The sequence below is a fragment of the Perca flavescens genome, chromosome 10 (genome assembly GCF_004354835.1).
Source record: "Perca flavescens isolate YP-PL-M2 chromosome 10, PFLA_1.0, whole genome shotgun sequence".
NCBI lineage: Eukaryota > Metazoa > Chordata > Actinopteri > Perciformes > Percidae > Perca > Perca flavescens.
In genome coordinates, this window is record NC_041340.1 from 22,164,304 (window position 1) to 22,179,789 (window position 15,486).

The window sequence follows — 15,486 nt, forward strand, 5'->3', positions numbered from 1 at the left end:
ACCTACTATTTTTTCATAATGTATGTGGCATAATCATTGATTAATTAATTAATCATACATTCATTTATGACAGATACATTCATCTTTATATATCAAATATTCCATGTAAATGTGTTAGGTATGGAAAGTTAGCTAAAGGTGAATTTTTCTCAATTCTCAAACACAGAAGATTAAATATATAACCCAGTAAAATGTCATTTAAATGTTCCCTTGGTACATCAGTTTTGTTGTTCAATGAAAAACTAGTTCCTGAGAGGAATGATTCAGCATTTTATCTTGAAAGCTGATCATGACAACCCCAAAGACTTCCTCGTTACCTGAGGGTGATGTCAGCCTTTTGGACAGCAGGCTGTGGGAGGAGACAGAGAGACAGACAGACTATAAAGAGCCTGCTTCAGAGTTCAGTCAGCACACCTCTGCTGAACAGCCAGATCACACACAGCTAGGCTACCTACTGTACTATTCAAGGTAAGATCCATCTACACTGTCTTTACTTCTGCTATCTAGACTTAATTAACCAATGCTTTCTCTTAATATTTTAGGGACAAACACAGGATGATTTTAGACGATAATGATTAAATGCAAAGCAGCACCACAAAATTCACAAGGGAAATGGTGAAATGCTTAAAAACTGTCTGATACATACTAATTTTACAATATATGTATTTCTACTGTGGAATCTTGCACAGCAGACTTCAACCTCATCTTGTTACTTGTATTTACTGGTATCAATGGTGTTACCTAGCAGCAGCAGCCCTCCTGTGACTCCTCTGTCCTCTGGCTCTGTGCAACAGGTGGCTCAGGAGCAGTGCTCTTCATGTCTGATAGGGAAACAAAAAGGGGATACACACTTTAGATAAATGTATGTTCTTTATGTGTGTGTTTTATAGGAACCATGGCAAAGCGTGTTGCAGTTATTCTCTCAGGCTGTGGAGTCTATGACGGCACAGAGATCCACGAGGCCTCCGCTGTCCTCGTCCATCTGAGTCGCGCTGGAGCAAAAGTAAGGGCAAGAAAGTTAACTTATTATAGTGTATTCACCTGTTATTTAATGTCAAACTACTGGATCCATTCCCATTTAGAGGTACTTTCAGCTTTCACGTCTATGTTTCTGTCCATTCATTTTGCAACAAAAGAGCATTGTCATAAAGCAGACCAACTAAGATGCAGTTGGTCTTAATAACAACTTTGTAGCTTTTTAAAGTTTTACATGCTTCATTTCAGGTGCAGATGTTTGCTCCGAATGCAGATCAGATGCATGTTGTAAATCACTGTGAGGGGAAACCTACTGAGGAGAAAAGAAACATCCTGCAGGAAAGTGCTCGCATTGCAAGGGGTGACGTGACTGATCTGGCCAATTTAGATGTTTCAGCATTTGACGCCCTCATCATCCCAGGTTAGTCTGACCCAGCCATTAATAAATGCCACAGAGTCAAATATTTTATATTGCTCTCTTTCACCTTTTTTCACCTCCACTTTTATAATATTTTGAACAAATCCTGTGTGCTCTCATTCAGGGGGCTTTGGTGTGGCGAAGAACCTGAGTGACTGGGCAGTGAAGAATAAGGACTGCACCATCCAGCCACATTTAGAGAAGCTCATCAAGGCTTTCCACAAAGCTGGAAAGCCACTGGGCATGTGCTGCATCTCCCCCATCCTCGCTGCCAAAATCCTGCCCGGCTGTGAGCTCACTGTGGGACAGGACAAAGAGTGTGAAAAGTGTGTAAAATTGTTTCTCATCATCAGATATCTATGGATATAAAAGAAATTCAATCTACAATTCTAACTTTCCTTCTCTTTTTGTCTTTAGGTGGCCGTATGCTCAGACAGCAGGTGCTGTGAAGGAGATGGGCTGCAAACACGTCAACACGGATGTGGAGAAAGCACACGTTGATGTCAAAAATAAGCTGGTCACCACCAGTGCATTCATGTGCAATGCTCCCTTTCACAGTGTTTTTGATGGAATAGGAGCCTTGGTTAAAGAGACACTGAAACTGGCTTAAGAAGTCTCTAATTACATTCTGGATGTTTGTATTTATTTACTTTAAAACCAATTGGGATTTTCTTGACAAGCATAGCAAGTTATGGCATGTACTGTATCTGATGTTAATATGTCAATGTGTTTTGAGAAATTCAATAAAAGTTACTCAACAAATTTGCATTTTTTTCTCTATTAAAATAAAACAATGAAAATCACAAAAAAACATAAGAACTGTGGGATAAACTTATCATATAATCATATATACTGTAATATTGTGTTTGTACCTAATATGGAAGATACTGAGTGACAGGGCAGATGATTCTTAGGCCAAGTTTCAAGACCTTGTCCTGTTAGAGATCCATGTGGCTTCTACCTCTATGTTAGCCGATCAGGACCAGCATGGAGCTGCATGAGAAGGGGCAATAAACATTTACCCTTACATGACTTAATGTTTAGATGATTTACATATCTGACTTTGGCAATTGTTTTCCTTTTGTTTGTTAGTGAGGTTTAAATATTACCAACAAACCCAAAATCATTGAAATGGTAATTATAGGACAATTGGTCTCCCCACACCCAACCTTGCAGCACTAAACAACAAGTCCATTGCATGCATTGCAACTTCAACAGGACGAAGACAGCACACACTCAACAATCACCTTACTTACTGCTCGCCGGATGTAGGTACACAGCACTGAGGTGCGGAAGGGCTGGCTTTGGGGAAAGCCATAACCGCCTTCAACAAAAGGCCTCGCTGAGCAGGCCCAAGAGTGTAGCCTACTGTTGTCTGTCATATTGTTACTATGTGCTGGTGTACGTACTTTTGTCTGATGTGTGGAAAGAAATTTTGCCTTGGGGACAACAAAGTCTAAAGTCTATTTACAGTTGTTGCTTCTCCTATAGTTAAAATATTTACTCCTTATTCCTGAAATCTTCTTGTATGAAGTAGACTCCACAAGAATCAATAAATAACTATTTTCCAGACCAGGAAAACTTATTTTTTTAAGTTGTTAAAGTAAGTACAGTGCTAAGCATAAGTGAATACACCCATGCTAAAGTTGACTAAAAAGAGGATTAAAAAATCATCTTTTGGAAATTGATCTTAAAGTAATGGTTCGGAGTAATGTCACCCTAGGGTCCTTTGCACCATGACCTCGAGCCAAACACCCCCCCAGAAGCTTTTTTCACCTGGGTCGAACATTGGGAGAGTTAGCGTAGAGTAGCGTTATCAGCTGAATAGCTTATTAGCGCAGGGGCTAATGGACCCACGTTTGTATCTCGTAAATGACCCCACTAATAATGCCCGAAATGATACCAAACTTCTACACTAGTACAAATAGGTTATGTACTCATAAAACGATGGATTGGAAAGTTTGTAAGTACACCAGAAGTTTATGAACACTTGCCTGCTCTCTTCTGCTCTCTGTTGCTTCTGCTGCTACCTGCAGTTAGATGAGTGCTTAGGACCATCTACAAATTACTACACCGAAAAGAGATACAACAAAAATATTTATTAATTTAATGATTAAATAAGGTAATGTCTCCAAACTTACCTAAGTTATTACTTGTCTCCTGCTAGTTATACTACAGCACTTAGTTAAATTAAAAAATATTTTTGTTGCCTCTTTTTGGTGTTGTAATTTGTAGACGGCCCTAAGCACTCGTCTCACAGCAGCAACAACAACAGCAGAGAGCAGAAGCCAGCAGGCAAGTGTTATTTACATAAACTTCTGATGTACTTACAAACTTTACAATCCATCGTTTTATGAGTACATAACCTATTTGTACTACAGTAGACGTTTGTTTTTCATTTCGGGCATTATTAGTGGGGTCATTTACGAGATACAAACGTGGGCCCATTAGCCCCTGCGCTAAGCTATTCAGCTGATAACGCTGCTCTATGCTAACTCTCCCAATGTTAGACCCAGGTGAAAAAAGCTTCTGGGGGGGGTGTTTGGCTCGATGTCATGGTGCAAAGGACCCTAGGGTGACATTACTCCGAACCATCACTTTAATGCATTAATTAAAAAAATGAGGAAAAATTCAACCTTTATGGACACCAATTTTCACATAGCCTTCACCATACCTAGAGATTGGCATGGTTTTATTTCAGTTAGCCTAACAGCTGGTTTGATTTGCATTGAGAGATGATGTTATGGAAAGTACCCCATGCCAATCTCTAGGTATGGTGAAGGGGGATGTGATGATGTGGGGCTATTTTAATTCCAAAGGCCAAGGGAACTTTATCAGGATGCATAGTATCCTGGATCAATGAAATAACTGGCCTTTAAAAATAAACATCTGCCTGCCTCTATGGGAATTTAACATAGGGGTGTACTAACTTATGCCCCCTGTATTTTAAGGAAGAACATTTATGTATTTATGATACATTATTCATTCACAAAGAAATTGGTGTCCTTAAAGGTTGGATTTTTCCTCATTTTTTTAATTAAGGCATTAAGATCAATTTCCAAAAGATGCTTTTTTATTCCTCTCTTTTAGTCAACTTTAGCATGGGTGTATTCGCTTATGCTTAGCACTGTAAGTATTCTGAATGTCATTGTGCTGTGGAACAGTGCTTTGGGTAAGAAATAACACATTTATTGAGTCCAGTCAGACTATTTTATAGATTTAACCCTAAAACAAGTTGTGCCTAAATGTCTGAAGTGTTGAATTTAGGGGATTTTTCACCAAATCCTAATTACAAAAAATATACCTCCACTATTGGATCATGTCAATACTTTATTGATTTACCTTTAGTAAAGAGGTTTTCAATATTTGCAGAAATCAAGTGAACTGGGTTGAAGAATCACTGACTGACAAGTGTCATCATGTCTTTAATTATTTTTTATTTGTTTATTTTAAAGCAGTTTAAAACAGTCCAGTTAAATGTACAGTATACTTTATATGGCACAATACAATGTCTACACATTCTGATCATTAAAACAATATTTTATTAATTGACTAGTCACGGTTGAGACATTTAAATAATATATATTAAAGGTGCTCTAAGCGATGTCACGCGTTTTTTAGGCTACAAAATGTTTTGTCACATACAGCAAACATCTCCTCACTATCCGCGAGCTGCCGGTCCCCTAAACACACTGTAAAAAAACGGGGGGGGTAGTAGGGAGGAACGGGATGAGGAGGGGGAGGAGCAAGCTAGTCTTTGTTTTGTTTGAAAATACTTTGAACGTCAACAAGAAGTATCGTCACCCAACATTGCTTAGAGCACCTTTAAATACATGTTCTTGCAAGTAGGAAGAATTAAGGAAGTATTCATTTGGTTGTGTTGGAGAAATGATTGAACTGATCTGTTCCACAAACCAGCGCTGTCGCAGCAAATTTCCTGGGACGATCAGGATCCTAACGGCACCAAAAAGAATCAGGATCAATACACAGTGTGAGTCTTTGTAATTACAATCTGCAAGGAATAAAGCTATGGATCTATATTAATGTTTGTCTCACCTGTATGGGATATGCACAGGTGGGAATATAACGAATCACAAACCCACAGCGCCTCCTCTGGGAACTGTTGGGCTCACTGGCATGGACGAGGAGGCCATCATGAATCTAAAAACAAATAATTTCCCTTGTATTGTACTCAAACCTTTTCATAACATTGTCATCTTTGACAAACAAGAAATAAACTCACAGACATCTGCCCAGCTAACAGAGGGCATAACACAGCTTCACCAGCCTGAACTAGCTCGTCTGGGATCTCCTGATTGACTGACAGCATGTTTCCAGAGCGGATGGCCTGGCGATGGGGCAACATGCCAGCGAGGTGGCTCCCTACAGGGCACAAAGATAAAAAGTTCAACTGTGTGAAGCAGGTTGTTGATACTTTTATTCAACACTGATATAAATCACAGACCTGTTTTAAAGTCTTTGGTGCAGGTCAAGAAAAGCATTTAAGCTGCTTTTTTTTTTAGCTAAGTCCAACCAGGACAGCAGCTAAAGGCATAAGCTTGTAAGAGAAGCAGAAATGAGTAACCATGGTACCTGGGATGACCTGAAGGGCGCCATTTTCTTGCACTGAGTCATCCAAAGCGAGCCACACAGAGAGAACAGGGCCACCAGCAATACCCCAATACCTGTGAACACAACAATTACAGTGAGGCAAAACAAAACGAAGCAAAACAAAACCTCTTAGTGTTTTTTTTCAGAACGTGGATCTACCTCATATCCTGATGCCAGGCAACATATGGAAGTTCAGGTTTGGGTTCTCCTTCATTAGTCTCCTGGATGTCAGGTTTGACTGTTGGGTATTTACAGATGAAGCGGGAGTCCAGCAAGATCACGTCAGGTCCCAGGATGGCTTTGACCACTTTTAAGATTTGAGGGTGTTTGGTCAGACCCTTCACCCATGGATACTGAATATGAACATTGTGGAGGCTGTACTGGGTGTAGTCTTCACCTGGAAACATACGGAATATACCCATTCACAACACCATACACTTTCCTATTTAATGAAGTGTTATGTGGAACAACAAACAACGGACACAGTTTGAACAAGAAATGTCAAGAAACGTCAATTTTGAGGATTACAAACATGTACAGAAAAATAAGACACGGTCTATACTGTACACACTTGTGTTCTTTTTCATCCCTTCCCTCCTTCACCTTCCAGTGCTACTTACCTAATTCTTTTTCCAGCTCAGAAAAGGCACGTCTGGCCTCCTTCAGCTCAGTGTCATTCAACACAGGCAGCGCAGAGAGGAAGCCCTGCTGGTTGTAGATCTCTTGCTGTTCAGCCATGGATGTAGTCATCTTCGGTAGAAAGTTTCACTGTTGATCCCTCAAGCCTTCTGCTTCTGAAATGTTGTGGTGGAGGTGGAGGTTAGGGGGAAAGAACAAATAGCTTAAGTTTAAATAGTTTTCCATCCATCCATTTTTAAGACAAGTTGAATTTTAGTTTATGCAGACATAAACCGAACGCATGCCTTGCCCAGCTGGCCTGATGGGAAAAACATTTAACCACATTAGTTGGGTCGTACTAAGCACCACCTTGTTCCTCCAAGACCAATATAACCCCAGCGACTACACCTCAGACCCTGTGTAAACTGTGTCTCCATGTTAAGAGTCTCTTTGTGAACATGTAAGAGCTGTTGACTAAAACAGGTCAGGAAAAGACCAATACACTCAGCATAGTGGAAAAGGCAAAAGCTGATATACAGTATGCTTTAAATATACAGTAGGAGCTACACCTGTCAGTATTATATCTAACTTTTGCAGTAAGTATTATATTGTCTCCATACCTGTGTGCTGCTCAGGCTTCTCCTTCTCTCTCTGTGAGTCTGGGCTCTGGATAGTAACAATCTCCTCTGAGGCAACAATTATATATTGCACAGTGAACCTTCAGGAAACTCCACCTCCTTTCTCAGCATCTTATCCATATCTTAAAATAACATCACGTAGTCTTACATTTTAAAGACAACAAAATTAAACGGAAAACCCATGACACTGAAAACTAAATTAAAGGGGAAATCCATGACTCTGTGACTCATACTGCCTTTGCATTGTTGTGCAGTCCAGGTGTGATGGGCCATTCAAAGACATTGATTGACAAAGGTAACATTAAACCTTGCCTTCTTAGGAGCTACGTGCCGGAAGGGCTTTTCTCCATTTAAAAGACGAACGTCATGTTTTTCCATCAGGAAACAGTTACTCAATGATGTATAGGACAAAAGGCTATTTTAGAGCTTTTTCACTTTGAAATTAAACCTTATAGTCAACTTTTCTCTTCCTTGTCAGGAACTCAGAAAGTAAAAAAAAACGACTGATCACAGGACATGACATATTGTATTGTTATATTATAGAGTCCTACTGTTTCTGACCCCCTTCCCCCAATACTTTTCATGCAGTCCCTTACTTATTTACTAGGCACTTGTTTGATATATAAGGGAAGGAGGAAAATACTTAGCAACATACAAACAAGTTGTCAACTTAATTTTTCTGTGTGGCCATGCATGTTTTAAATTATGAATACCAACTTTTGCCTTCTAGGAGATTTAGAGTCCCTTTGTTTAGATACAACAGGCTTAAGAACTCTTTTATACATCAGTCTATCCTGTTGCTAAACCAACATCATTGTGCTGCCAATTAAGATCTGGATCCGAGGCTATGATGAAACATGTTTCTCTGCCATGGCTGTTGACATGTCTTTATCTTTGTACTATGTGTAATTGTTGTCTAGCTCTGTGTATTTTTCTTTTTATTTCTTCTTTTGAGTGGAGCTGCTCGCGAACGCAAATTGAATTTCGGTGTGAACTGACAATAAAGTTGTATCGTATTGTATTGTATTGTTTGTGCATTTGATCAATAAAGCAATGACTAAATGAACACAAATTAAAACAAAGTAATAGATTATTTCACAAAATTCCCTTCCTTTTGTGTATATATACAAAAGGCAATTTAAGGAATGATTGACAGGAACCTTCCAAAGATTGCTAAGAACATATTGTTTAGAGGAAAATCCTGATTGCCCAGCAGCCACCTCTGTTGTGCGATGATATGTGTCAATAGTTTCGGTTCAGATGTTGACCAGTGATCAGGAAACAGCAGCAGTCAACCGTTCAGCTTCCTTTAGTGTCGGAGCAAACATTAACTCAGCAGCGCACTGCAGAGGAGACCGTCTGCTCCTTAACAGCTGTTGTGGGCGATACCCACCCAAATGCAGCTTCCTTGTTTGACATTCTGGAGTCATTGACTTTTATTGTGTGGTTATGGCTGTTTCAATGAGCCCAGACATTTGAGAGGAAATCATGTCACAGACTTCAAAATAATGCACCATATAAATAAGAAATAAATAAACAATGTTTACATAGAGGCTGGATAGCTTCCTCTGATGCAAAGACATTGAAGCAGGTAACAGACCACCAGCACGCTTAGACTATATCAGTTATCATTATTTATTTCATAATTTTGTCTTAATAGTTGTTAAATGGCTTTGATAGTAATACAAAGTAAGCATTAACTTTGGAGAAAGAGTCACAGTATATTGGAAAGAGATATATTAGAAGGAGATAAATTAGATATATTAAATATACAGATACCAAACATGGCATATATTTCTGTTATGATAAGCAATACACAGAAAAACACGGTAGACTATTATAATCTACAAACTAACCTTTCTTTATTATGAAGCCTTACAGGGCAAACAATGCATTTGACTGCAGATTTGCTCATGTTGGATTATTTCCATTAACATTAGCATTCATTAATCAAGTAAAAGTGATGTCAGTCAGTGTCAAGGACAACAAAAAATGGAAGGAGAAAATGTTACAGGGTTGAAAGTTAATTTACTGTGTTTGATCTTGTTTTTTTTCTCCGACCCTCAGTCTGACTCTTTGTCCCTGTTTGAGTGTTTGGGGCAGAGTGGGTGGTGCTGTTTTCTTTTCTCTCCATTTTGTGTTCTCTTGTCTCCACCTGCTGGCTGCTGCTCATTATTGCAGCGGTGAATAAGCACAGGGTTCTTGTTTTGAGGAGTTTTCTTCAACAACAGCCGCTGCAGCATCTGTTTGTCAGACCTCTCCCGTCGGAAGTCATCCTCATACACCTTGAGCTGTAGAACCACAGACAGTAAAATCAGAAAAAAACATGAGATTCCAGTGACACATCTTTAAGAAATCCAAGGAGCAGCTCAAAGTGGATTCATAACATATTTTGTCAAAACAGGTTATTTTACTGTAAACCCTTGGAGGAGATGTGGAGCTGTGCAAATATCCTTGTTTATTTAAATAAGGCCAGACACTCACATATTTAACCATATTTAACTTATATTCTCCAATCCAGCATTTGATGTGATAAACAAAAAAAATGCAGTACTGCATGAATTATTATTCGCCTAAGCACACACTTTTTTTGTTGGTTTTTGGTCAAGATTATACCACAGATACTTTTAATATTATATGTTTAAGTGTGAATGTGCATGTGTATGTCTGTCTGTGTGAGTGTGTGATTTTGACAGAGTGTGCATTTGTGTGTACAGTATGTGCACAGACAATCCAAAACACTACCTGCTCTTGCAGTAGTGCCACCTGTTGGCGTGTCTCCTCCCTCTTCTTCCTTAGCCTCCGGTTCTCCTGCAGTGTGTGTTTGTGGTCGTTGTGCTCTGTCTGATATTCGGCTTCATAAATCTGGGTCTGCTAACACAAGACATCAATATATTGTGATCTGCAGATACTTCTTATTTCAATGTGAGCTAATTTCAGAACAGCACAGAGCCACCACTTGGTGGTGCAGTTCACCATCTAATTCAAGTTTTAAGCATTAACCAAATCTTTCCCTGGCAACAGCGAGTTGACATCAGTTCTGCTCTCATCACATCAGAAATGGTAAAATGTTTTTGACGCTGTGCTGAAGAGAGCTTCCCACCTGACATTGCAGCGCCTCCAGCTGTTCTTTTAGATCCTGTACTTCTCTCAGTGCTCCCAGTGGGGTACTACTTCTCGGGCTTTTTCCCTTCATCCCTGCCTCTTGGCTGGAAGAATCTGGGAACGAGGAGGATGAGGGGTTGTATCCAGAGACGTGACTAGATGACAGGTCGGCACCTACTGGAGTATTAGTGGTGGGGCTCGACACAGGGCCGCGTATCACAGCACTGAAGCTGCCCTTTAATAAAGACATAAGACAAATTGATTAAGCATGCTCAAGTCATATATCAGAGCATATCCCACTGACTGGTATAATACCTGTTTGGCAGGTGTGCAGTCTCTGTCTGGGTGGTGCATTCTGCTTTCCACCACTCTGATGTATTCATGCAGCTCCTGGTTCTTCTTCAGCTCCTGCATCAACGCCTGCTCATAGTACTCCTTTGCACTCTGCAACCCCAAACACCGCACTAAACCTCACACATGTAAACCACATCTATTATCTTCTACCATCTATACCTCCAACACCAAAACCCACCCACTGTTTAGTAATTCCCCCATATGCTGTATCTACACAGTGTTGTTGTGTGTTTACCTGCTGGTGCTCGACTTTGAGCAGCAGTCTGTTGTTGAGCTGTTTGATGGCAGTGTTCTCCAGCTCCAATGTCTCCAGTCTGTGCTGGAGACCCAACGTGGCACTGTGGTACACATGGTCCCAGTCCTCATTCAGCTTCATCAGCTGTGACACATCACCACCATCATCATCATCATCATCATCATCATCATCATCATCATCATCATCATCTTTATCATCACATAATCATCAGTGCCATGGCCTCCCCTGCAGCCATTGATTAGCATTATTCGTTCCATCATTACTGTCGTCATTCTCAGTCTTTCCTCGCAACAACATGGGCATCAGAATGTGGATTTAGGTCAGTGAGGTGAGACACTACACTCTTCACACAATACTTGCACGCTCTCTAAATACATTACAGTTTATATCAGTTGAGAGAATAATTTTCCCCCTGTCTCTTTCTCTTTTTATTAAGCAGCAGCTAATTAAAATCCAGAAGCAAAGGTTGTATAACTTTAATGATGATTCTTTAGCAGCAGTTTTCACACAACGCCCACAGTCCTCTGGTTTTCAGAGAGAACTAGATGTAATAGCCAACATCAGCAATACAAATGTGGACCTGTAGAGAATCTGCACCAGATAAAGGTGATGTTGTACCTCTTTGTTGACTCTGCGGAGCTCAGTGTTCTTGTTGAGCAGCAGCAGTTTCTCCTGGTCAGTGGAGGTGACAGTCATACTCTCAGTGATCAGAGTGACCTGCTCCTCAGTGGACAGCAGCCTGCCACCCACGGGACTCACATCCTCTGTCCTGCACACACACACACACACACACACACACACACACACACACACACATATGCACGCACCCACACACACACACACACACAGATACAGAGAATATGTGTCATAAATAAAGTCATGATGAAGAACATTAGCAGAGGATTTCCATTAATAAGCAAACACGTGCACACAAAAGAACGTCAGAGTACTTTTGAACACCCACTTGCTTAAAGTGCACTTACAGAGAATTGAATCGGAGCTATTATGCACACCCACGCACACACATGCATGCATGCACAGTCACAATATGCACCCCAGACACACACACACACACACACACACACACACACACACACACACACACACACACACACACACACACACAGTGGTGCATTTCTCTGCATCTAGAGTCCTAGCCAATCAACATTAGATGTGTTTGCATATCGATAGCCTCTGGAATCTAAAAAGAATAGCTTACAGGGAGGCAGTGGAGAGCTAAAGCCTTGGGGAATCTGCTCATGGAAAAACACACAACCCTGCTTGTAGCCCCCAGGCCTTCTTCACACAAACATACTGTATACTGTATGACCTTAGAGAGCTAAGTACTACAAAGAATCACAAGCTGCGATCACCTCTCATCCCCCTTAAGGCTAAACTCCCTCGCAAACACACGCTTTTATCCACTTACGTACAGTGTCCTGCAATGTGAAAACCGGTGTTACACAATTTTAGAGAGTTGTATTCAAGGCAGTACAAATGGGAAGATGCAGGTCTATTTATTGCCAAAATGACATATAAGGAGCTAATTTTTTCAAGTTATATATTCAAGATGCTGATTTGTATGAAAACTTTGTATTGTCAGGATTAACAGTTTTCAATACACATAGGCCAGTGTTTGATGATGGGAATATGAGATTAGAAAATGATTTGCCTTCAAGCTTCAAGTAAAATTTCAATATTTTGGGAAATATGCATACTTTCTTTTTTGCTGAAAGCTAAATGAGAAGATTGATACCAGCTTATCTTAGCATATAGACAGAAAACAGAGGGGACAGCTGAACTGACTCTTTCAAAAGAATGCCTCCACCAAACAAAAAAATAAATATAAAATTAAAATAATAAAAATTAAATAATTGACTTTGTGGATATAAAATGACATCACTTCATCATTTTATCCTATTAGACATTGTTTAAATGTTGTCATAATAAGCGTAGGAATTCTTGAGTTCTGGCCAAAAATGCGTTTTGTGAGGTCACAGTGACCCTGCCATTTGACCTCCAAATCTATAATGAGCTCATCCTTGAGTTCAACTGATGTGCTGGTAGGTGGATTTTGTTACCTTTGGACGGACTCAGGCTATCTTTTCCCCCCAGACTCTAGACTTTATGCTAAGCTAAGCTAACTGGCTGCAGCTTCATATTTTGTATTTACAGACATGAGCGTTGTATCAATCTTCTTATTTTTTTTTTTAGATTGCCATATTAAAACAAGGACAACAGATGAAAATTGGCCTGCTGAGCTAACTCTGGCTCATTTAGAGTTACTATTAACTTTGCTGTTGATTAATGACCACTGTCCCTGTCAAATAAACAAATAAATGATATGAAATTAAATATAACTCTTGGTAAGAAGGGGAATTAGTGTATTTCCCCAAATGTTGAACCTTCTTTGAGAACTTCTAAAAGCCCCTGGATAACGTTAACAATGCGTTGTTATCAAGCTCAGAACAAGGGGATTTTTCTTATTTCCTGAAATGACGATTTTTTTCTAGAAAGATATCCTAGAGCAAGGTCATATTCTTCACAAAATACATAGCTATTTTCAAAAGATACATTAAAGTGTGTGTGAAAACCTACATAGTTTCATCAGATAATCAAAAAGGGTTATTGCATGAAAGGAAAGTTTACCCAGAGTCAAAATATTTGTCCAAATCTGCACTCTGTACCACCTGTCATCAAGTTCAATAACAAGGCAGGAAAGAGTTTTAGTGAAGGCTGTTTATGGCCACTGATGGGTGAATTATGCACACAGAACAAACAGTTCTGCAGTTTGGGAAGTGTAAAATGAATTGAAGCCTAGTATGAGCACAAAAAGCTAACATACCGATGTCCGATATCATGTCTTGGCAAGTCAGCCCTGTGTATTCAGCCAACCTATTGGGACCACACCATGCTCCATGTCTCTCTGATCCAGAGCCTTTTCCTCTTTTGGCTTCTCTGACAGCCAATACACTGTACACTGTCTGACCCAGTTACACAAAGTTTTCAATCGTGTGCAGCCTAAATGCCACTGCTTCCAGCAGCAATATGGTAACTCACTGTCATGGCATATGATAAAGAGAGAGATAATGTCTTGGTGGCAACCTTGACAAATATATCTCGAAATATGTCTCTGTGTGTAACTGGTCACTGGCCAAAGTTGGATCCCCTTTTAGAGGAGAGAAGTGTGCAGTTTCACTGTTTCAATATGGTTATTTTAAGGCAGACTAATCATTTGTGTAGGTTGAATGGTCACGGTATTTACCAAGTGTTCCCACATTAAGAACCCTGACTATTAGTCACATATAAAAGAACCATAATATACAAAAGCAATTATATATATTTATATAATTCATTTTGGTAGCATTTTTTACATGATGATGATAAATCTTTATGACCTCATGGGAAACTCCGCAGTCACTCTTTATTCCTCCTCTCATTGAACTTAATTTAACTATCTCTACAAAACGTGATAAGAAATATAATTTATCCATACTGTGGATTTCAAACAGTCTCTAGAATTTAATACATTACAGATAATGGTCCAACTATCTATTCCAATCCATCACTTTGGCTCAATAAGTCTCAAACTGTATATTTAAGAAAGTTTGGTAAAATCATGGGACGATTACAGAAATCCTTGTACAATATAATACATACTATAATAAATACATATCTTATTACTTTCTCTATACTGTTAAACATTTGTTGACAGTCAGAGGTGTTGATTTAACTTTATGCTATTATCTAAGGTTGTGGAGTTGTTTTATTGAATTGTTACAGATTATACTATAATATGTTCCTGTTTTTGTGTCCACCCCTGTATGAAAAATTGCGAAACACACATACCATAATTCTTCAGTTGATTTGTGATCCTGTTGGCTCTGAGGGAGGCTGCTGTCACTCTTTGGTGAAATATCTTTCTGCGTTCCTGCCACTGCTGAGGATGATAATGATGAGGAAGAAGACAAAGACAGCACATCTCCATCCATAATCGATTCAATCTTTAAAACTTCTAAACTTCTTCTAAAGTCTTGAGAGAAAATTAAAACGCTGCCTACACACGGGGTGATGTTTCTCTGCTGACGACGTGTTGGAAAGTAAATAGTGTAGTCAGAATTGATACGTAGCAAAAGAGGAAGTAGCCGAGACCAAGAGCCACATGATGCAAATATATGAGAATAGGAAGTGACACTGACAACTGTTGCAGCTTTAGGCCTATGTTAAAGAGGGCCTGTCCCACTGTGGTTAAATGTATTGTACTTGTTGTACTCTGATTGTACATTATTCAAAATGTTTACACAGTTGACATGTTGTTTTGACAGCATTTGGAGAATAGGAAACTCCACTCGGGGAGGGGAAGTGTGTGTGTTTGTGTGTGTGTGTGTGTGTTGTGCATTTATGCTTGTGCCCGTGTGTTAGGAGACTGCTGCCTGTTTGTCTTGTGTTTTTAAATGAGCAATTCAGGAAAGAGCTAATAGCGGGGGAGCAGAATAGATATGCATAATTGC

General features: G+C 39.6%; 3 protein-coding genes across 3 annotated transcripts; 1 reads left to right on the plus strand and 2 right to left on the minus strand.

The window, feature by feature from the left end:
* Positions 1-325: 325 nt before the first annotated feature.
* On the plus strand, positions 326-2,003 carry LOC114562785 (glutamine amidotransferase-like class 1 domain-containing protein 3A, mitochondrial). The gene is made up of 5 exons (XM_028589381.1): positions 326-468; positions 891-1,003; positions 1,225-1,396; positions 1,518-1,719; positions 1,811-2,003. Exons 2-5 carry the CDS (start codon positions 896-898, stop codon positions 2,001-2,003), a joined length of 675 nt encoding a protein of 224 aa, XP_028445182.1. The 5' UTR covers positions 326-468; positions 891-895.
* A 3,257-nt stretch (positions 2,004-5,260) lies between these two features.
* zgc:174917 (probable alpha-ketoglutarate-dependent hypophosphite dioxygenase) lies at positions 5,261-6,754 on the minus strand. The gene is made up of 6 exons (XM_028588809.1): positions 6,625-6,754; positions 6,164-6,401; positions 5,987-6,078; positions 5,637-5,776; positions 5,450-5,554; positions 5,261-5,347 (listed from the first exon to the last, which is right to left on the minus strand). The coding sequence occupies exons 1-6, from the start codon at positions 6,752-6,754 to the stop codon at positions 5,261-5,263; spliced, it is 792 nt and encodes a 263-aa protein (XP_028444610.1).
* Positions 6,755-8,881: 2,127 nt separating this feature from the next.
* Positions 8,882-15,108, minus strand: si:ch211-153b23.7 (uncharacterized). Its single transcript, XM_028589379.1, has 7 exons — positions 14,825-15,108; positions 11,594-11,744; positions 10,955-11,098; positions 10,681-10,809; positions 10,364-10,600; positions 10,006-10,131; positions 8,882-9,551 (listed from the first exon to the last, which is right to left on the minus strand). Exons 1-7 carry the CDS (start codon positions 14,965-14,967, stop codon positions 9,324-9,326), a joined length of 1,158 nt encoding a protein of 385 aa, XP_028445180.1. The 5' UTR covers positions 14,968-15,108; the 3' UTR covers positions 8,882-9,323.
* Positions 15,109-15,486: the final 378 nt, after the last annotated feature.